This window comes from Artibeus jamaicensis, unplaced genomic scaffold, assembly GCF_021234435.1.
Source record: "Artibeus jamaicensis isolate MK-2021 breed Jamaican fruit bat unplaced genomic scaffold, CSHL_Jam_final contig_1998, whole genome shotgun sequence".
NCBI classification, from domain to species: domain Eukaryota; kingdom Metazoa; phylum Chordata; class Mammalia; order Chiroptera; family Phyllostomidae; genus Artibeus; species Artibeus jamaicensis.
The window spans coordinates 3,772,335-3,794,008 of record NW_026521407.1 but is presented as its reverse complement, the minus strand read 5'-3'; the positions used below and the strand labels follow the sequence as shown (position 1 = coordinate 3,794,008).

Below are 21,674 nucleotides of genomic sequence, written 5' to 3'. Positions count from 1 at the left end.
TGTGATTTAAGAGAAATAACACATGCAAATCAGGACACAAAGTGACATTATCACGTATATCTGCACAGCCCTGAACACTTACACACAGATTTTATCTGTATGTGTTAGAGCCCTTGTTCTTTCTCCCTTACACAGCAGTTATTTGTGTTGACTGCGGGCTCCGGTGGGAGGGGATGAGGGAAAATAGGGTGTGGGGAGAAAAAACAGGATTTGGAGTCGAAAGATCTGGGTCTGCCCCTCAACCAGCTGTATGACTAAGGACAAGGCATTCCTCCTCCCCGACTTCTTCCTTCATAAAAGAAGATACGCAATAATACGTCCCATAGTCTTTTAATGTACATTAAAATAAGATGTACATCCAAATAAGATAATGCATGCTACAGGGCTTAGAGATTGACAAGGGCTAATGTCTTGCTACCCAATTGCCCTTGTCTATTTCCCAAAGCTCAGCACAGTGACTCTCTGGGGGCAGGAAGGGTACACACGAGAATTTATTAAATGAGTAGACCTTTGCACTGACTTCTTTTGGTCTTCACACTTCCCCTCTGAGATAAGTCTTAATATCCCCATTTCAAAGATGAGAAAACTGAGTTTTGGAGTGGGTGAAGTGCTTCATTCATCCATTCAACAGACACCTGAATGAGATACTATCATGCATCAGACACTCGGATAGTGGGGATCCAAAGACAAAATCCCTGCACCTCACAATCCAGAGTGGAAGCATACAAAGATAAGTATAACACAAGACAGATTACAAATTATAGCTGATATTTACTGGGCTCTTACTAAGTGCCAGTGCAAACCCCTCCTGTGTTTCACTCATTCAGTCATTCCCAAACAGGCACTATTTTATAACCACAGATTAGGCATGGTGATTGCTTAAGGTTTCAAAAGTACCAAGGGGCAGAGCCAAGATAAAATACCCAGTTGGTCTAGTGACAGAAGCCCTATCTTAGTCACCAAGCACTACCACCTCTGATACTAAGGCAGCACACAGGACATTGTCAGAGCCCCAGGGAGGGACCCCTAACTCAGTCTGGGCTTCACTGGGTAGTTGGGGAGATTCCCTGAAGGACTGGGGGAGTTAGCTAGGCAGCGGTGCACGGAGAAGGCAGGCCCTTGCAGGAGAGAGAAAGGTGAGGAGGCCCCCTGCTGGAGCTCTACGCTGCATCCCAGGCAGGGACCCGTGCTTGTGAGGAGGCTACAGAAGAAGGCAGGGCCCAGTGTGGGAGAGTGATCCATACCCACGAGGTAGCTGAGGTTTGAAGGGCCCTGGCTAGATTTTTAGAACATCCTCCGGGCAGCTGGGTAGAGGTGGATGAGAGGAAGAGAGACTCAGGGTAATCCCGGCCCCAAATTGCTGGCTGCCCGGACAAAGTCTGGGGCGATGAGGAGGGGATAAGGGGCATTCAGAGGTTGAATTTTCCAGATAACTTGGAGATTGTTAAATAGAGTAGAGGAAGCACTTTTGAAGGACATTTGCAGCTCCTAGTCCAGGGGAATAGGGGTGATCTCATAAGGTCAGTTTGGGATGCAGCCCAGAGCTTTCCGCTCTCATTCCCTTGCCCTTTGGCCTCTTGGCTGGGAAGCGACGACGTCCCCGGGCGTGCCCCAGAGTCACCAGGGAACCCAGATGCCCCGCCTCTCCGGTGTTGGTGGCGACTGCAGTGCGCAACCCTAGGCGCGAGAGGGCGCTCCCTCAGCGTCCAGGGCCACTCTGGCCCTGCTCGTCTCAGTGGCCTAGGAAGGTGACGTGGACACGGAAGTGGTCGTCGTCGTCGCGGCCGCACCGGTGGGAGCAAGGCGCGGGGATCGGAGTGCGGCCGGGCGGGCGGCTGAGCGGCGGAGGTTTCGCACCTGGGGCGGCGGAGGACGCACACGTGGTCGGTTGGGTGCGAGTCCGCTGAGCCGAGGAGCGGCTTCTCGGGCATCTCCTGCAGGTCGGAGCCCCAGAGCTAGGACCCGCTCAGCCGGCGTCACCATGACCAAGGCCGGTAGCAAGGGCGGGAATCTCCGGGACAAGCTGGACGGCAACGAGCTGGACCTGAGCCTCAGCGACCTGAACGAGGTCCCGGTCAAGGAGCTGGTCAGTACAGTGGCGCTAGGCCCAGGCGTCCAGCCCACCTGGCCCTTGCGGGGGCTGCTTCCTTTTTCATGCTTGTTTTCACGTCTTAAAATAAGGTGGGGGAGAGTGGGACCAAGTCCCCGGGGAGTCTGCGTCCGGCCCCAGCGTTCCTTCCTGGGATGTACACGTGTCACTTTGGCGCAGTTCCAGAAAAAGGGGTCAGTCGGAGCCGCTTGTCTAGCATTGGGCTTTGTACAGGCCAAGAGGGACTCTCCCCGCGTCCTATTTTGGGTTTCTTCACAGCGCCCCGCTCGGTGCTCGACCCCTGGTAGGAGTCCACGGAGCGGTTGCTGGATATATTCGGAGAATGAATGAACAAATTAATGAATGACTAGGTCTGAGAGAGAGGTAGGCGCCTGGGTAAACCGGGGTGTGGCCCAGAACCCGGCTTTCCTAGGAAGCCACCAATCCCCGTTGGCCACCTCAGCCCGGAGGTGTCCTTGAAGAAGGTGAGGTCTCAGTGCTTGGTTGGCAAGGTCTCTTGCACCGCAGTCCCGGGGTCCATCCCTCCAACCCCTCTACTCCCACAGTCCCACCCAGGAAACTGAGGCCTGTGGCCCGTGGGAGATTACACAGCTAGTGGCCAAAGTGGAGTGAGATTGTTCACCCCTGCTTTCCCCACACGGGGTCCCCACCTGCGCCCTCCTCGCTGTCCTCACTTTGGGTGAGGTAGACTTTTCTCACTGCCTTTGGCACTTGACCCAGTCTGTCCTCCGCCTTGGCTGTGTAGCATGGAGGTTAGCACTGGATTCCCAGTTAATATGTCGACTCCATTGCTTAAGAGCTGAGTGTCCTTGGCAAGCTAGTTAACTTTTATGCCTAGATTTCCTCATTTATAAAACGGCGGTAATAGTTCCCATCTCGTAGAGGTTGTGAGGATTCAGTAAGATTGTAATGTGAAATATTTGGAGGGTAGCAAATGCTGATACATGGAGGCGGCAGAATGGCTTTCTTCCCCCTGCAATATCTAAAACATTTCTAGGTGGTCAGACTTTATTCCTGGGACTTTCTGACCATTGGAAAGTGTGGGTTGGCCCAGGGACCTTAACTGAGTATTTGGCTCCCTCCCCACCCCAGGGAGAGGGAGGGAGCTTTGTTTCCACCCGGGCTTAGGCCTGATGTCTGACACCGTTCACTCCAGGCATCTGGTCAGCACGGCATTGCCCCTAGGGAGAAAAAGTGTCAGTTTTGCTGAGCTCCCAGTCCTGAACCCCAGGAAGAATGGAGAAGAATGGGGGGGAGGGGCCTTGCCTTCACTCTGACACTCATTCATCCAATTACTCGTTCACTCATGAATCAGCCATCATGTATATTGAGTGCCTACATGGTCCACACTAAGGAATATGGAAATTGCAAAGCTATAGTAGACACAGTCCCTGCCCTGAAACCTAATTAGGAAGGGTGCTAAAGAAAATGTTAGAAGTGTGAGGGAGAATGTCTAAGAATCTGTTTTCTTTCCTTGGCTGTTCCACAGCCAAACCCCTGTTCTTTGCATTCTTTCCTCCGTTGTGGTTGACCAGCTCATTTTCCCTCTCCCATCCCTAGGAGCATTATACTTCAGTGCCTTTTTTAAAGGCCTTTCCTAATCATGGGAACTGGTAAATGCATCCTTAGCAGATGTCACTGAATCACTCCATGTGTTGATTTGGTGTTTTGTTCTCATTCCCTTTCCTAGGCTGCCCTTCCAAAGGCCACCATACTGGATCTGTCCTGCAACAAGCTGGCTACTCTCCCGGTAAGACGGACAAGCAAGCGCAATCCCTGCTAGAGCCCTGATGCTTCGTCTTCCTGTTTCGGGGAGTTGTGTCATAATGCGTAATTTTAGGGTAGGCCTGTAGGCCGGCTTCAGTTATGTCTGAACGTGTTGGGGACAGAGCAGGGTGGTCCGTCTCCTTGGGAAGGGAAGCACAGGTAGGGGCTGCATTCTTCAGAGCAGTGGGGAAGTCAGGCAACAGAAAACTAAAGTCAACGACGGGATGCTGGCTGAATCACTTACTGGGCTTGTCTTTTTTTCCTGCCTTATTTTATTGGTTGAAAACTGGTTGACCTCTCTATTGCATAGAGGAGGCTGGAGACCTTCATAAACTGCTCTGCATTTCAGGGAGAAATCTGTTTCTTAATAGCCTCCTTGTGCATTGTTTGATGGGGCACAGGAAAAAGTATGATTTTTACAGGGCTTCTGTGTCATTATCCTTTTGATCTTTTTTTGCTCATCACATTCAGTCTGGTCAAATCCTTTTGATTTTTCTTGTACCGGTTCTCCTTTTGCTCCACCTGTGTAGGCGCCGGAGTCATTCATCCCTTCAGCCTCTGCTGGGAAGCAGAGGCTCTCTGCTCCATTGCAGTGCTCCTCACAGTCAGGCCTGAGTGTGTTGTCGCTGTCGCCTTTCCCATTCATTACCCTGGCCACATCACTCCTTGCCATTCTCTGTTGGGCTGTGGCTCAGGAAGTGAGTCTCAGAAGTTGGTGGTTTCTTTACTGGGTCCTTAGTCCGTTCCCAGTATTCACCTGGACCTCACTCACTGTCTTAGCGTCGTCCTACCGCTCTTCAGGGCCATGTCTACCACTGATAAAGGCATCTGAGCTCCCACTTCTTCCAGGAGGGATTTTGTGCCTAATTGGAGAAGGGCAGCAGTTCCGGGCCACCCGACGCCTGCTGTACTCTGTCACATGGCCACTCCGCACTCCTAAGTGTCCTGCTCAGTCTGAGTTCAGTTGTCTTGCCTTCCTTTGCAGTGCAGGTCCCCTGGCGTTTGTAAATAAATCCCCAGAGAACAAGATAGTACCTCGTTAGCTGAAGCTGGAACATCACCTCAGATTGGAGCTGAGAGAGGCTTAATAACAAGAGGGGTGTTTTGGCCTGTGTTGAAGAAGAGCCAGGGTATGGGTAGGGTGGGCCTCAGCCCATTCCGTCAGTCACGTAAAGGACACTCGTGGGCACCTCTGCGGGGTGCGACAAAAATAACAATAGCACCGGTGATTCAAGGGGTGCTTGATCTTTTTAGGAAGATGGTTGGTCTCACTGTGTTTTGACAGCTCCTGTGGAAGGGTGATGTGGGAGAACGGAGTGGGTCCCCAGTCGCTCCGGCAACAATGTGGGGGATAGGTGAGGGGGAGAGCTGTGGGTGAAGCAATGCACACTTACCTTGTGCCTACTTCGTGCTTGGCCTTTTGCAGACACAGCTCACTATTTACCACCAAGGGTGATGTTTGTTGTGTCCATTTTCATCTGAGGTAGAATAGCTGGTAACATGCAGAGTCAGGATTTACACACAGGGGCCTCCGACTTGGGGGTCCGGGACTGCCCCATCAAGGTGTGTGAGCCCCGGGCTCAGAGGTTCTCTCCTTGGGTCCTAGTCGGACTTCTGCAGCCTCACTCACCTGGTGAAGCTGGACCTGAGTAAGAACAAGCTGCAGCAACTGCCGGCTGACTTTGGCCGTCTGGTCAACCTCCAGCACCTGGACCTCCTCAACAACAAACTGGTCACCCTGCCTGTCAGCTTCGCTCAGCTCAAGGTAAGGACTCATGACCTGACGTTCACGGCCCGGAGTGGCAAAGGGCCGGCTGCTAGAGGTGCGGCCACACGGCGTTGCCTGCGGCTGGGATGCACAGGGGCTCTCATCCTACTCGTGTTGTTTCTCTCGGAGGGACCCTGCGTGGGAACTTAGGCTTAGCCAGCCTCTCTGTCCCTTTAGAGCCTGAAGTGGCTGGACCTGAAGGACAACCCCCTGGACCCTGTCCTGGCCAAAGTGGCAGGGGACTGCTTGGATGAGAAGCAGTGTAAGCAGTGTGCCAGCAAGGTAAGCGCGGAGCTCCCCGAGTCTCCCTCACGCACTCTCCTGGGGCTTGCCTCTGCCTCCTCTTGTTCTCCCTCTGAAGGCACTGTCACTGCGAGTGGATGAAAGCGCTAGGGTCTCAGTGATACGCGTCTACTCTGAACCTGGCAAGTAAGGGGACTTTGTGCCTATGTTTACTTTGCATGTAGTAGAACAGCACCATCTCTGCCGTGCTGCGGGACTTCAGTTCCTAAGGAACCAGGACCTTCCGAGGTCCAGCATTTCACTGTCCAGCGTTACCTGAATGGTACAAAAGGGCTATGGGCTGCAGCCTTTCTGAGTCACAGCCGTTGTAGGAATTTTGATCAGAAAGGTGTTGGTGAGTATTTGTGAGTTTATAGCTATAAGCAGACATATCCTTTGCAGATCTGGCATTTGATTTCAGTCGAGTCATTTGACATCGTGAGGAAAGAGGCAGCATGGAAGGCAAACGTTGCCAATAACCTTGAGGAGGCCACACGAGGCCCATAAGAACATTCCTAGACCCCCCTGTCAAAGACTCCCAACTGCAGTCACTTTTCCCCACTGGCTTTAGAATGGATTGCTGCTGCTTCAGCTGAGCACCAGACGACTTTGGCTATGTTTAGGGCGCATGGTGAATGAAAAGGACTTAACTTTAAATCTGGAATTAATGTAAGTGAAACGTGTGTACGATGGGTCTCCATAGAACTCAAGAGTCATGGCCCTTCTCTTATCATTAGCTCCTTCCATAGTTGCATCATCCATGCCACCCGTTGTCACAAGAAACCAACGGCAAAGCCAAGACAGCCAAGTAGCCAAGGCGACAGTTTGTCCTTGGCTGGGAACAGTGCCGGTGGTCAGGAAAATCCTGTCCTGAAAACATGTCACTTCAGGAGCAATGGCTGTTTCAGAGACCACGGTGGCTGCCATGGACCGCTCTCCCTCTGCCCCACATGCTTTCTGTGCTTCATAGCCCTCGAGACCTGGGGAGCAGGCATTCACCTCTCTGACATGAGAAACCTTCCCTGTGCACAGGCCTTTCCCTTGTCCACGTGTTTGTTCAACAAGTATTGCACTGAACCATATGAAATCTCTAGTGTGTTATAATTTGTGACTTACACAAACAATTTTTATTGAGTGCAAAGGTCTTTAGCCACACTGACACATAACCTCCTAAAGCCCGGCAGCTCAATGCATTGTGGGTGTGGTCATCAAAGCTGGGCTGCCAGCCCTGCGGGGTCTTGGCTGTCTCCCGCAGCGCCCCTTCAGGTACTGCAGCGGGGTGGCGTGGATCCGTCAGAATGAGGTCACTCGTCTCCAGGAGCGAGTTTGGGTCTCATCTCGTGTGCTCATGGGTTAGTCCCAGAAACTGATCATCTTGGTACACAGTAAAGCACCTGTTAAAAAACAACTGGTTAGCGCAGCGGTGTTCCCCAAGCACTTACTGTTTGCTGTGGACTGGGAGAGGGAGCAGTCTGCCCCTGAGGACTTACGGTCTGGACTGGCGGAGTCTCCCATTTCTGAGCTGGCTGTGTTTTCCGATAAGTAACTCCTGATGTGGGGGGAAGGGGCGTCTCTTAAACCTCCCAGCTTTTTATGTAGTCGGCCGTACACTCCCTAAAACCAACAGCATGGTTGGTGCTTATTTAAAATTCAGAGTTCAGAGCGACACGGGGACTTCGAACTTGGGCTGCCTGTCTCCATCATGCTTTCCCTTCTTCCAGATCCCATAACTCCTTGTTGAAAAGCCAATTTTTAGGAAACTTGATTCCCTTCAGAGAGGTTAGGTTCCTGCGTTACAGGACAGGGTTCCTCGTGGCTTCAAACTGGGCTCTTGGAGGGAGCTCCTTTTGCAGGTCTGCCCTGAGCCTTGTCACGATGGGTACGGATGTGTCCACAAAGTAAGGTAATTACATTTGCATACCTGTCTGTCCTGTAGGGTCCCTAGTGCGGTAGTGAAACATAGTTTGCTCTCATAATTTCAAATCGTTTAGGTTTTCCTCTCTTTTTCATTGATGCAGTGAAGAAGATAAAGTAAAAAAGCAGTAGGATTTACTGAGTCCCTATAATGCCGAGGGTTATGTTAGGCAGCTAGTACAAGTCCTATAATTTAATCTGTGTAACAGGCCAGAGAAGCCTTATCTCCATTCTCCAGGTGAGAAAATCTGCTCAGAAAGGCTAAGCCACTAGCTAAGGTCACACTGTAAATAAGCAGCAGGGCCAGGAGTGTGTTGAGCTCCAGGCTTACGCTGTGTCCCTTACATCTAAGGAATCCCAGCTTCTAAAAAATACAAACAGACCTAAACAAAAAAAAAGCCATTTACGCGCCCTGCACCGTGCCCGTCAGGAGACTCTCCAAGGCTGTCTCAGTCAGAGGGCGGCCGTGACAGCGGAGGTGGGTTCGTGGGGCTCGGGTGCCGGGGGTCGTGGGTGTTTGGCAGAGTGGCCCTGCCCTTCCTCCTCCAGCTCTCCAGCCTCTGCACGAGGGAGTGGAACAGGCTCTGGTTGGGAACTCGGAAGACCTGAGCTCCCAGCTGTGCTGCTTTCTGACCGTGCGGCGTGGGCCCGTTCATCCCACCAGAATCTGTTTTCTTCCTGTGTAAAGGGACACCCAGTCAATGGTTCACCAAACATGTACCGAGTGCTGAGAATGAGCTAAGCTCTGCGCTCGCCTACAGACGGGACAGTAGTCCCTACGTGGGAACTCCCAGTCTTCCAACTGAGCTAAATAAGAAAACTCCCCAGGACGGGAGGAGGAGAACCTGAGGTAGCCAAAGGAGGAAAGTCAGGGAAACGTCTTGGGGGAACTGGTGCCCCTGCTTGTCATGGAGTTGCTGGGAGAATTCTGTGAAATCCTGCACATCAGAGACTGTAAATGGCAGGATTTTTACAGATTCCAGTCGCGTTCACAAACTTTTTTCCCCAACGGCTGTAGTGAACCGGGCTCATAGACTCTTCTCCAAGGTTGGCACTGAGTTAGGCCACTGAGAGGATTCACTCCATTAACTCTGCACGGCTGCCGGGCCCACGGTGATCTGGGGTCCTGGGAGGAGCGTTTGCACTGCCACACGGAGTCGGCTGAGCGCCCCGTGCTGCCTTTGCAGGTGTTACAGCACATGAAGTCTGTGCAGGCGGACCAGGAGCGAGAGAGGCAGCGGCGGCTGGAAGTAGAACGAGGTAGGTGGCTGTCCCTTCTCGTGTCATCCCCCGGGTCCCGGTCCCAGCAGCTGGTTCTGCTTCAGGAGCTGGAATCCAGCAGAGGAGCTAGGCAGGGCAGCGGTGACCAGCGGTGCAGTAGGCAGCGTCATCTTTGTCTGACGCACCCCTCTCCCGTCCTGGTTTCTGCACTGAGCCGCATTCACGTTCAGCGGCTCGTCTCCCTGTCTGCTTGGAGGATTAATAGGCATCTCAAATTAAGCGCGGCTAAAACACGTCCCTTCCGGCCCCTCACAGTGTTCCTTCCAGGAAATCACTGTCCCAGCAGTTACTCAAACCAGAGATTAGAAAGCTGTCCATGGCTCCTTTCTCCTGGTACCCCTGTGTCCATCCCGCCTGTCGGCATGTCCCATGTGTGCGCACTTCTCCACCTCCAGTGCCACCATGAAATGAGGCCTCCATCCTGTGGACTGCCGTAGCACCTCCTACCACAGTGTCCTGATGCCACGCTCGTGCCCTGTCTGCAAAGTCATTCTCCTCGCAGCACCCAGAGAGCTTTTGAAAACAGATCAATTATGCTGCTGTTTGCTGAGAACCCTTCAATGGCTTCCAGCTGAACTCAGAATGAAGTTCAAACTCTGTAATGTGGCCGACAAGGCTCCCCAGCCTTGTTCATACCCACACACAGAGGACTCGGTTCACTTCACCCACACAGGCCCCCCTGTCGCTCCCACACACCCAGCACAGTCTCCCCTTTGCAGCTGTGCCTGGTTTCCTTTTCCCTCAGATCTTTCCAGGGTTGGTTTCGGGTAATTCCTCATGTCTCTGCTCACATGTTGCCTTAGGTTAACCCCTAACCCTTTCCGAACCACCTGAAGAAGAACAGCCACCCCACCTATCGTTCTCCATCACATCTATTATTTTCTGACACACATCACTGTCTTTTTTAGTCTTTGTTCACTTGTTTGTCTCCTCTAGAAAGTAGGTGACTTAGGCACTGGGACCTGGCTTGTCTTCACTGCTGTGTCTCAAACACTTAGAATAAGGCCTGCCACACCGGCGCTCTGTCGCCTGGCTGGCTGACTCCTGAGCCCCTTACTGGAGGACTCCTGTGGTTGGAGGAGGGACGTGTTGGTACTGATTGCGGGCAGTCCCTAAGACCAGAACTCCGAGCCATGACCGCCCCTTAGACGTGCATGGCTCCTGTGACGCCGTGTTTACTCTGACCACTGCTGCTTTTACTTCGTGACGGCATGTTCTCCCAAGGCTGAGGGTAGGGTGTTCCTGGCGTCCTCCATGCCCAGCTGGGACTTAGAGCTTGTTTGTTCACAGAGAAGCAGTGGAAAGCTACCGTACTTACAGTGCTGCTATTCAGCTACAGGATGGTTCGAATAGGCTTTTAGCCCCTAAAAGGACATTTAGCCACCATTTGTGGCCTTCTGGCTATGGAAGAATGTACTTCAGATTTCCAAATAACTAATTTGGAAATGCATTTTTGGAATCCAGTAATTTGTGAGTTAGGTACTGCATGTAAACGTCCTTGAGCAGCAAAGTAAATCGGAACAAGTTAAATGTAGACACTACAAACTGTTAGTCTCACTGTTTCAGAAGAACATGTCCGTCATCTCCAGCCCTGAACTTGAATGTTCACTTTCTCTTCTTACTGGCCCTTCTCAAGCCACCTTTCTTTCCACAGCTTGGGGGGATAGGAACACCATAGACTCAGCACCCCCATTGTTTCTTCTCCTCAGAGCTGAGCCGTATGAGGCTGTCGGCTGCTGTGCTTTCTGAGTCAGTACCTAGTTCTAGAGGAGCACCCAGCACATCACCCACGCCTGTCTTAAGTCCCTCTTGTTACCGCACCCAATCTCTCTGCAGCTGGTGGCTGGAAACCTCTTAATGAGTCCACTCAGCAAACTCTGAGAGTGGCTCAGGGGGGTATAAACACAGCTCCTTCCTTTTACGTACTGTTTGTGACCCATGGCCTAGGGAAAATGAGGCTGAATCCACACCTTCAGCCGCTTGGGGAAGCCCAGCGGAAGGTGTGTGGGGAAAAACCGTTCTGGGGCACACTTTCGTGTAGAGGCCGAGAAGAAGCGGGAGGCCAAGCAGCGAGCCAAGGAGGCTCAGGAGCGGGAAGTGCGGAAGCGGGAGAAGGCAGAAGAGAAGGAGCGCCGGAGAAAGGAGTATGATGCCCTCAAAGCATCCAAGCGAGAGCAGGAGAAGAAACCCAAGAAGGAAACAAATCAGGCCCCAAGTAAGTTTCCCCCGGGTTGTAAGGCCACAGCAGGGCACAGTGGGGAGACTCACATGCGTGTTCAGGCGTGGATGAGTGAGCGAGCGCGCTCGCACCCCTTAGTCAGATATGGTAAACCCAGTGGCCTGGGAGTACCTCGGAGGGTTTGCTTACCAGGAGGTGGAGCTCTCCTGGGGAGCAGGTGCCAGCAGCGTGTTTCCCCAGAGCCACAAGTGCAGGGGTGTTGGTCCGACGTGGCGGAGAGCATTATCAGAACAGGGAGTCGCGCTGCTTTACGAGAGTTAGAATCTGAAATCACCAAGAAAGGTGAGGATTGCACACGGTCACGCACCCTTCAAAGCCCATCCTGTCATTCGTAAGTGCACTGGGGGTGTCCTGAGCGCGTTGGCTGTCTCAGCAAAGCCAGCACTGCCTGTGGTTTCCTTTGCAAGTTGGAGCAGACCACTCTCCACTCAAACACCAGGGGACCAGGGAGCCACGTTGTATAGAAAACACATATTAGAGTTTTGCCTCTGTGTGTCCAGTGGCATCTGTGTAGCGAAGTGGCTGCATGGACTGGGGAGGACTGTACACCCTCTGGGCCAAAGGGGGCCCCAGAGGGAGGGTCACCTGCCAGGCTAGGGCCCTGCTCCCCTGCTCCCCCTCACTGGCCTTGAGCAAGTTGCCTGACCTCACAACCTTTTTGTTTCTTTGTGCAAAACTAGGGGCCTCCTTTCAGAGTAGTGATAAGATCAAGTGGGAAAATCGACTTGACAGGATCACGAGTTCTCAACATGTGGGTCCTGGGGTTTTAAAAATTTTGCCTAAAAATCTCAAAAACTACTTTTTTAAATTGTAAAGGTAATAAACGTGTTCTTTGCAGAGAATTTAGAAAAGTCATCTCTCTATATATCAGAAAATGGCAATCACTTTTAACAATATGGTATATAGTGTTCTAGGGTTGCTTTTTACATGCACCTTATACAGGGTGAGGCAAAAATAGGTTTACAGTTGTTCATAAGGAAAATAATACGATAATTAGTAATATTATAAGAATAAACTGTGTTTTGCCTACTTACAACTGTAAACCTACTTCTGCCCCCACCCTGTATAGTAACATCAGCAACATTAATGTATCTCAAAGGTGTGTCCCCAAGTGTGCAGCGTGCTCGGTGTCCACGCTCGGTGCCTCCTGACAAGCCCCTGCCCTGGTCCCGAGGGGCCTGACCATCACCATGTCTTCGAGGAGAACTTAGGACCCTGGGGACTGTGGACACAATGTGAGACGTCCAGAATGAGTTCCAGTTTTGAGTGTCTCCCTTGAGACCCAAGGAGAAGGCATTTGTATTTCAGTCTCCACATGGTACAGTTTTTAAGAGCTCAGCTGTTCTTGAAACAGCTTTCTCTCCAGGCCCGGGGAGCTTTCATTAAAGGAGAGGGTACGCGTGCACCTGCAGGGAGGAGGCTAGCAGAGCTTGGCAGGGCGTGTGGGTCTCCTCCGACTGACTGAACTTTTGTGTCTACTGTGACTCTGTCACTCCAGAATCCAAGTCCGGCTCTCGGTCCCGTAAGCCACCGGCCCGGAAACACACCCGGTCCTGGGCTGTGCTGAAGCTGCTGCTGCTGCTGCTGCTGTGTGTGGCCGGCGGGCTGCTGGTGTGCCGGGTGACGGAGCTGCAGCAGCAGCCCCTCTGCGCCAGCGTGAACACCGTCTACGACAATGCGGTGCGGGGCCTGCGCAGCCACCACATCCTCCAGTGGGTCCTGCAGACCGATTCTCAGCAGTGAGCATGTCCTCAACACCGGCTGCCTCCCTGCCTTGGAGCTTGGATTCCTATGGAATTGGGTTCTGCTGGACACAACCTCTTTTTAGCGTCAGACCTACCTGCCGTCATTAAATGGCTGCTCATTGGTACTTGAGAACCTCCTCTTTGTAGGACTTCTTTGTTCCTTAGTCAGGGCTCCCTGGTGGAATAAGAAGTGGAAGTGGGGAGAGGAAAAAACCTGCATGCCTAAAGGAATGGGCTTGGGGGTGGGGAGAGGGGAAGAAGCAGAGCCTTTCTGGTTGTTACACAAAGCCGTGTGAAGGCAAGGCTCATTTCTACTAAACGGTCAGCTGTCACTACGTTTATAGTTTTGTATGTCACAAACCTTTTCTTTCATTCCTCCCTGGGTAGCCAGGGCAGATCAGGAGGCAGCGGGTTGTTGCTGGGGACTAGGGAACACCATACTCAGCAAATCTAGCCTAAATCAGAGGGGAGGGGCACACATTTCCTTAAGGGTCTCAGGCATTCATTTTGATGACCACACAAAACCTCAGGCTCATAAAGGGACACTTAAAGACTGTCCAGTCCAACAGAGCACTTGCTGATAAGAACTTGAGGCCTTCCATGACTTGCTTACAGTTTCCCAGTTAGTTTGAGAGAGCTGGACTTCCAGTCTGGTATCCTTTTTTTCTCTTCTGTCATTTTGCCTTCCTTAATATGTCCCAAGAGAATGGAACTCACACCAGAACTGAGTATCTCAGCCAGAGTGTGGAATCTTTCATGTAGACAGATTTATGACTCACATAGAAATCTCACAGCCATGAGGGTCTCAGACAGCCCCTGTGCAGTCCTGCACCTAGTCATGTGGCTTCCCTAAAATACCTCCATTTTGGAGCACTAACTCTCCCCCATTGCCAGTAGACAAGGCAGACCTTTGCAAAGCCACGCTGTCTATGACAGCTGTTAATAGTCAGTGTGACTGAATACCTCAAAGGCAACCAGAAAACTCAAGTGTCATAGAGACTGAGGCTTAGGATTGTTTGATTCTGGACCTAGAGCTATACTTAAGCAGTGAAGGGAAGGCATCAGGTAGCATCATGGCATCTGACAGTGGGCAGGGACTGTAATCCCTAGTGCAAGTAGGGGCAGGACCGCCACTCTTGTCCGCCAGGGTGTTTCCTTGCTCAGTGGCCTCCCTTGCTCCATCTTTGACAACAGTGGGATGAAGGGATCAGGAATGGCCGTGTCACAGTGCTCACTCACTGAGGTCAGATGGCGAGCTCCTCGCCTCTCGCCTAGGAGAGCAAGAACCTGTTATGACCCAGACACAAAGAGGATGGGTCCAGCTTCTAAGCCATAGTGGCCCAGTTGGATAGGACCGCCACTTGTGACTGTCTGATATTGGAAGAAATGACTTTTCTCCCCCAAGGATAGCTCTGCTGCATAGGCCCCCACTTTCCTTGGTATCACTACACATTCCTTTAGTCTTCCGCCAAGCTCCAGAGCCATTGGTACAAATGCTTTATTGAAACTAACCACGTAGTACATAAAATGAGACTGAGATTCAGAAGTCGGCACAGTGATCAGACCCGTTCCCCGGCTGGTTGAGGCAGCCCCAGTGTGTCCAAGGCTGGTGCACACCCAGCCTAGTAAAGTCGGTCCGCCGAGGACAGTTCACTCAAGGTTCTTTTGGATTTCTACAACTATTAAACATGTGTCTGAGCAGTCTGTCTGTGTTCCTTTGTGTTTTGGGGGCTGGCTGGGGCAGAGACTGGGGTAGGGGTGGCTTGTGCACGGCAGTTGACTTTTGCCAGGAGTGGGGCACCAAATGCTGGTGAAAGTAAATGCAGAAATCCCAGCCAGCTGACAGGAAGGGAGACCTGCAAAGATCGCGACACCTACCAGTCTGAGGCGGACCTGACCAGGCCCGTGCTACGGGAAGCACTTCAATCCCTTCACTGTAGTCATGTCCCAAGGTGGGTGAGGTGGAAATCTGTAGCTTTTTGTCTTGTCCCCGAGGGCTCGCTTTAGTCTGCACTGTCCAAAGAGAGATCTGGCTGCAGCGTGGTCATCTGAAGGTAGACACGTCTGGACAGCTCTGGTCCAACACGGCGGGAGGTGGATGTTACGCCTTCCCCACGGCGCACCTGTATGTCCGCAAGCAGATTCTGGCGTTCTTGCTCTGAAAAACACCGCCTATAAGCCTGAAAGAGGAAAATGATCTCTTAGTACCACACCATCCACGGTCATGCCCCATCTATGAACAAGAGGGTGGTGCCGCTGGGGCAGGGAACGAGAATCGGTCCTCCCGCCCTGGGTCAGTGTTAACTCAAATCTCAGCAGACCTGCACTGTTGACCTACAAGGCCCTCTCGGGCCCTCACAAATGCTACCCGTGAAAACCCTGTGGAGTCCCACTAAGGTCACAGGGCCCTGGGCCTCGACCCCTGGAGCAGCGTACCCGGACCAGGAGCTGTGGGGAGGGATAGGCGGCCACAATGGCACTGGCCATTTCCAGGCTGACACGGTTCAGCTGCTGAATCTGTCGTCTCCAGACCTGAGCAAGTCCCCTGCCAGCACGGTCCACCCTCGCCCCTCCAGCCCAGTCACTCTCCAGGCAGAAGGAGAAGCAAGTTTGATCTCGCAGTTTCCTGTAAACAGCACAGATGAAGAGTTGTGAGTCACTGGTTAGTGTCCTGTACCTGTCCCCTTAACTGGGGACTTAAACCTCTACCTCCAGTGACCTTGGAAGAGGTGGACACGTTCTATCTTGCTCACTTTGATCCCAAGCAGCACTAGTTGCAGATTCCCTTAAAAGCAACATCTAGTCCTTCTCACTAAAAGAGAAGGTACCAGAAAAGCACGAGAATCCTTTATGTTGAGATGGGCTCATCAACCACAGAGGCAGCGCACAGGGTCAAGTGTTGGGGACTGGGTTCCTGGCAGTGTGACATCTGTTCACTTCTTCCAACTTGCTAGGAACTTAAGTCTTTTCAGGCCTCAGTTCCCTCAGGTAGAAGATGAGGGACTTGGACTAGATTGTCTTTGAGTTATTAATTTTAAATTCTGACTATGAACACTCCTTGAGCTAAGTAGGCTAAAAATTCCATTTTACAAGAGCCTATCACACTGTGACCTGACCTGTAATGAATCCTGGCAACTTGGCCAGCTGGTGACTGCCACCAACTGGCAGAACACAAACACAGAAGCTAAAGCAGAATATCTGAAAGGGACAGGGGCCGGAGGGCTCTCCCCAGACCCCCCAGCATGAGGTCAGCTCCTGCTTCACGCCTGAGAGACGATGGACTGACAGTGCAGTTCAGGGGAAAGGGACATCTCTGGACCCTAGAACCGCTGCACAGGATGAGCGAGACCCAGCAGTGGGGCTGGGATTTGCTGGGGCACTTACTTGAAGGGTGCCTCGGCCACAGCCTTTGTGAACGTGCATGCAAAGTCGGTCAGCTCTTTCCAGCTCTGCACAACTCGAGCCTGGGCATCCGTGTGTAGCTGCAGATCTACCAACGCCTAAACCCAAAGACAGAGGGACTGGAGTGGAGGTGAGACTAGTCTGAAGGGGTTCTCCCCTCCCTGTTCACTGAGGCCGCGCCCCGGCCCCTGGGCTCCTGTTTGGCTCCTTCTCTCCCATCCAGTACCAAGGCAGAGTACTGGCCGGCAGACACTTCACTCTTTCTCAACAGCAACTTGGGTTAGATCAGAGTGGGTGCCCAGCTTGCCTCGGACAACAGGATTTCTTACCTTCTCTATGTCTACCCTGGACACCGTGGGCCCTGTGTTGGCCTCTGGTGGTTTAGTTTTCTTCTTCTTGGCCTGTTCTCTGTTTGCCACTCCCTGCTTCCTTCTCCTTGGTGTATTTGGAGTGCTGGAACAGGGGAGGAAATCAAAGAAGGGTGGAGCCTTCAGGCTGAGCTGAAGCAGAAGAAGCATGAGAAGACTGGACCACAGCATCCCACAGGGCTTGGCAAGGATGCTCTGCGGCAGAGGGACCCAGATCTGGGATGAATAAATTCACCCCTGATGGCCCAGGAGCTGCCCCTTTCGATGCTAAATCTCAAGGACGAATCCAAACCTGAGGCATTTCTCCGGATCCACAATCACCAGTGACAGAGCTTTCCCTGCTGTCCTTGCAGTGATGTCAGTTACGAAGCCCCGAAGTGTTTCTCTCCCGTCCTCAGTGCCACCTGCACTTCCCTGCACAAAGGGGCAGAAACTGCATTAATGCCGCCCCCATGTGCCATGCCTCAATGCCCACCCCTCCAGCTCTGCCCACCTGCTTGAAGTTGTGGACCATGGACAGAAACGCCTCTGCCAAGAGCAGCACCAGGACCAGCGGCTCCTCTACCCAGCCCTCCTCTCCATCCTGCCAGGGCACCTAGAACCCAGCAGAGGCAGACAAGTCAGCAGGTGCTTACCACCTGCAAAACCCAGACCTTCTGGGTGAAGGAACTCAACCCCATCAGCCTAGCCCGTGTCACTTTATTCTTTTTCTTCTGGAATGAAGTCACGGTGGCAAGAACCAATAACCTATGATCCTGTCCCTCCCCAGTCTCAACTATTCAGCTTTGGTATATTGTACCTCAAAGGCGGTGGATAATAAAAGAACATTAGTGACTTGAAATGGACTGAGAAAATTATGAGATCAAACAAGGGAGCAAAAAAAAAATGTTTCATCTAGACTCTTGAAAATTTGGGGTGGAGTATTTTGGATTCACAGACGAGAGGGACGGAAGGTACAGGAGCTACAGTACCCCGGGGAGCCTGGGCCGGGAGGGAACATGTACCCTGTGCCCACCCAGGAGCTCAGCGCTTGGTTATCTCATTTAGTCCCCAAAACACGGGGGCGGGGTGGGGAATGAAAGGGAGATAACGGTGTCCTCATTTTATACATGAGGCACAAAGTGATCAAATAATTCGCCCAGAGTCATAGCAATAAAGCCACAGGCTCTGATGCAAACACAAGCCCACCTATTCTCAAGGCCCACTGAGAATCAGGAAGCCTGTGCAGATTCCATTCCCTCTGCCCCACAGACTCACTCTCCACCCCTTCCCACCCTGCGCTCTCTACAGACTACATCAGTGTCCACACGCTCTCCGGCTGGGAATGGCCTGTGGAAAAACCAGCAGGAGATTGGAGGGAAGGAGGAGAGTTGAGTCAGGGTATTTCTTCCCTTGGCCCCTTCCCAACAGGGTCACCTAGGATTTTCTACACTCCTCTGCTGGAGGTCAAGCTTCTTTCAAGATGATCCTCTCTACATTTCTCTCCTGGATTCTGGTAACCACTTCCTCCCCTCACCCCTTCAGGCCTAGGCATGGCAACAGCTACGGTAATCTGGTGGTACCCAACCAGGGCGATTTTCCTCCCACAAGGAACATCTACAATATCTGGAGACATTTCTGATGGTCACAACTGGGAGGAGTGCCACTGGCATCTAGTGGGTAGATGCTAGGGAGGCTGCTAAACATTCTACAATGCGCAAGACAGCTCAGCACGAGAATGACCTGAAATGGCAACAATACCTGAGGTGGAGAAACCCTGAGTTAATGCTGTTATTACCCTGAAATACTGCATCGTCCTTTGTAGTTTCCTTGTACTCTGCCCATGCCTTGGAAAACAGCCCCTTATTAAATCCTCCTCAAATTATCCTGAGTGTACGGTCTGCATTCCTGCCAGGGCCTTGACTGATGTGTATAAGGGGGGCAGGTGGGAGAGGGCAGACAGAGCCAGAAAAGCCCTACCGCAGCCAGCCCAGCCCTCCTCCTCCTCCAGGTGATGCTGCGCGGCACGGCCTGGGCCTCAATCGCACAGCAGCACTCCATGGCCTGCAGCGCTCCGAGGAGCTGGCCCCCACCATCCGTCTGTAGAAGCACTGCAACAGACAGGACAGGGGCGGTCAGGGGTGGCCCAGGAAGCAGCACCCTGGCCCAAGGTGAAGACAGATGCTAGGAGGACCTGGATCCAGCACCACAACCAGGTGTTTCAAGCACTCCTCCAGCTTCTGGGTTTTCGGCCTGCTGACCAGTGCTGCCTTCTTTTTCCTTTGCAATTGTGTCAGGGCATTTTCCTTCTGGCTTGCTTGTCCCCGTGGCTGGCATCCCTTTGAGCCTCTCTTCTGGACCTCCTGACTGTGCTTGGCTCTCTTCTGAGATGGAGGGACCTCAGCATTTGTTCTTGTTACTGCTGAGTTGTAGCTCTGGAGAGGGCCGGAAGCTCGGTAGGCTGGAGGCCAATGGCACGCACTGTCTACCACAGGGTCCTTGTTATTTGATGCACACCTCTCTGAGGTGTAACAGAGAGGAACATCACAGCTCTTTGGAGACCACTGTTTTTTCCTGTCACATGATGTTCCTTCGTTATTTTTATGATCCAGAATGTGTTTAACTGGGGAGCTAGAGTCCTCAGGGCTCAGCTGCTTGTGGGTCAAAAACTTACATGTGAGCCTCTCGGCCAGGGGAATAAGTTGCTCCTCATCCTCACTTCCACTGCTTAGCACCCCGGCTGACTGTGATTGTGTGACAGTTTCAGCTGTATCTGGGATAGGCGGTGGATCTTTCAACCTTGGTGATGGAGGACAGGAGGCCTCGGAATCTGAGGTATTGACCAACACAATCTTCTCTTTCCTCTGAGGCTGCTTCCTCGTTGTTGAAGATGGTTTCTTCTTCAGAAAGGTAAATCCGGGCAACTCCTCAGAGTCACTCTCACTGGATTCCAGTGAGAGCGACAACTCCTTTAGAGCCATCAATGCGTGATATCAAATTAATTCTCTAAAAGACAAAGAAAGGCGAGACACAGGCTGTGGCATTCAATTCAGTCCACTAGATGTATTCTATGGCCAAGCGTTATGGAGATAAATATAATACAGAGAAACAGAGACATGAGACCTGTCCCCAACACACTCAGCCTGGCGCTCAGAACACCTATGCCTGTAGTCTCAAATCCTTTCTAGGTCAAGGTGAGATATAAACAAAGTGGAGGTTAATAATACAAGATGCTAATGGAGTAGTAGTACCAAGATTCACCCCAGCTCCTCACACTGATCTTTGCATTTGAAATGGAGATGACAAAAATCATCCTTTAAAAAAAATGAGATGCCTTAAAATGCATCCCTTTAAAGCATACAGTACAGTGTTTCTTTATATATTCACATGGTTGTGCAACCATCACTACTAATTCCAGAATATTTTCATCAACCCCCAAAAAATCCCATAGCCATTAAGCAGTCATCCATTTCCCTTCCCCTCAGCCCTTGGCAACCACAAATCTATTTTTGCTTGTTCTGGATGTTTCAAATAAATAAAATCATACACTATGTGGTCTCTTGTGACTGACTTCTTTCCCTTAGCAGGCAAGGTTCATTTATGTTGTAACATGTTTTAGTACTTCATTGCTTTTCTTTCTCTTTTAAGAGATTTTCTTTATTTTTAGAGAGAGGGGAAGGGAGCGAGAGAGGGAGAGAAATATCAATGTGCCAGATATGCATCAATCAGTTGCCTCTCATGGGCCCCCAACTGGGACCTGGCCCACAACCCAGGCATGAGCCCTGACTGGTAATCAAACTGGCAACCTTTCAGTTCGCAGGCCAGTACTCAATCCACTGAGCCACACTAGCTAGAACTTCATTGCTTTTTACGGCTACATAATACTCTACTGCATAGACATGACACATTTTGTTTATCTTTTCATCACTTGCTGAACATTTGGTTTGTTTCCGTTTTGGGTTATTATGAATGATGCTGCCATTGCCCTGGCTGGTGTGGCTCGGTGAATTGGGTGCCAGCCTGAGAACCAAAGGGTCGCTGGTTTGATTTCCAGTCGGGGCACAAGTCTGAGCTGTGGGCCAAGTCCTGGGTTGGGGCCGTGCAAGAGGCAGCAACACATTGATGTTTCTCTCCTCCTCTTCCTTTCTGTGTAAAAATAAATAAATAAAATATTTAAATTCATGTAAAAGTTTTTGTGTGGATGTGTTTTCGATTCTCTTGCAAACGTACATTAGGTGTGCAATTGCTGTGTCGTGAGCAAGTTGAGTGAACAAATACATACTAACACTGGAGGTGTGAGTCAGGATAAGCCGTGTAATTTTCTGGGCCTCACGTTCTTCTTTAGTAAAACAAAACAAAACAAAGATAATGACAATGCCTACTTTATAAGATGGTGAGAAACAAAAGAAACCATGCATCTTCTAAGCGCTTAGTTCAGTATCTGGCACACAGTATGAGCTCTATAAAGTAGGCTCAATGACTAGGGAGGGACCTCATCCCTGTACCCTCGCAGGGCCTCGGTAGACTCCTGCAAAATTAGGGAGTGGGACTGGCGGGCCCTGCAGGGCGCGCTCCTCTTCCACCAACCCTCCTCGGTTCATCCACACCCCGTGGCAAAGGACACTCAGGCCACCAAGGCCCTGTGGAGCAGTGCCCAGGAGGGAAACCCAGCCTCGCCGGCCCAGCCCTGACCGCCGCGTCCGTATCGGCAGCGGCATGGGTAGATCCAGCTCACCTGCAGCTTCTCCCGCCGTTCTTTCAACTGCCAAGCAGGACCCGGAAGTAGATCTTCCAGCAGAGGAAGCAGAAGCAGACGATT

The 21,674-nt window shown here is 51.7% G+C and overlaps 2 protein-coding genes across 6 annotated transcripts; one reads left to right on the top strand and one right to left on the bottom strand.

Moving 5' to 3' along the window:
* Nucleotides 1-1,745: 1,745 nt before the first annotated feature.
* LRRC59 (leucine rich repeat containing 59) lies at nucleotides 1,746-14,810 on the top strand. Its single transcript, XM_037129624.2, has 7 exons — nucleotides 1,746-2,086; nucleotides 3,801-3,860; nucleotides 5,484-5,642; nucleotides 5,823-5,927; nucleotides 9,029-9,101; nucleotides 11,164-11,337; nucleotides 12,860-14,810. The coding sequence occupies exons 1-7, from the start codon at nucleotides 1,982-1,984 to the stop codon at nucleotides 13,102-13,104; spliced, it is 921 nt and encodes a 306-aa protein (XP_036985519.2). The 5' UTR covers nucleotides 1,746-1,981; the 3' UTR covers nucleotides 13,105-14,810.
* EME1 (essential meiotic structure-specific endonuclease 1) lies at nucleotides 7,068-21,627 on the bottom strand. 5 transcript variants are annotated; one of them, XR_008389966.1, is made up of 12 exons: nucleotides 21,591-21,627; nucleotides 19,050-19,861; nucleotides 18,836-18,966; nucleotides 17,370-17,471; nucleotides 17,169-17,290; nucleotides 16,838-16,961; nucleotides 16,491-16,606; nucleotides 15,543-15,732; nucleotides 14,985-15,286; nucleotides 11,491-11,625; nucleotides 7,418-7,541; nucleotides 7,068-7,321 (listed from the first exon to the last, which is right to left on the bottom strand). XR_008389966.1 is itself a non-coding variant. In XM_037129620.2 (9 exons), exons 2-9 carry the CDS (start codon nucleotides 19,834-19,836, stop codon nucleotides 15,110-15,112), a joined length of 1,749 nt encoding a protein of 582 aa, XP_036985515.2. In that variant the 5' UTR covers nucleotides 19,837-19,861; nucleotides 21,591-21,627; the 3' UTR covers nucleotides 14,806-15,109. The 5 variants fall into 5 exon arrangements, 2 of the variants coding, with proteins under 2 accessions (XP_036985515.2, XP_053512565.1); XR_008389965.1 differs by having other exon boundaries at nucleotides 7,068-7,541; XR_008389964.1 differs by lacking the exon at nucleotides 7,418-7,541.
* Nucleotides 21,628-21,674: the final 47 nt, after the last annotated feature.

Bases quoted from the DNA above. Each gene is read 5' to 3' on its own strand.
- LRRC59 (XM_037129624.2), top strand. From the start codon at position 1,982: ATGACCAAGGCCGGTAGCAAGGGCGGGAATCTCCGGGACAAGCTGGAC. The intron at 3,861-5,483 runs GTAAGACGGACA...CTTGGGTCCTAG, and splicing joins ACAAGCTGGCTACTCTCCCG to TCGGACTTCTGCAGCCTCAC. The intron at 5,928-9,028 runs GTAAGCGCGGAG...CTGCCTTTGCAG, and splicing joins GTAAGCAGTGTGCCAGCAAG to GTGTTACAGCACATGAAGTC.
- EME1 (XM_037129620.2), bottom strand. From the start codon at position 19,836: ATGGCTCTAAAGGAGTTGTCGCTCTCACTGGAATCCAGTGAGAGTGAC. The intron at 17,472-18,835 runs GTAGGGCTTTTC...GCTGGGTTCTAG, and splicing joins GGAGGGCTGGGCTGGCTGCG to GTGCCCTGGCAGGATGGAGA. The intron at 16,607-16,837 runs GTAAGAAATCCT...CTTTGGGTTTAG, and splicing joins CCAGGGTAGACATAGAGAAG to GCGTTGGTAGATCTGCAGCT.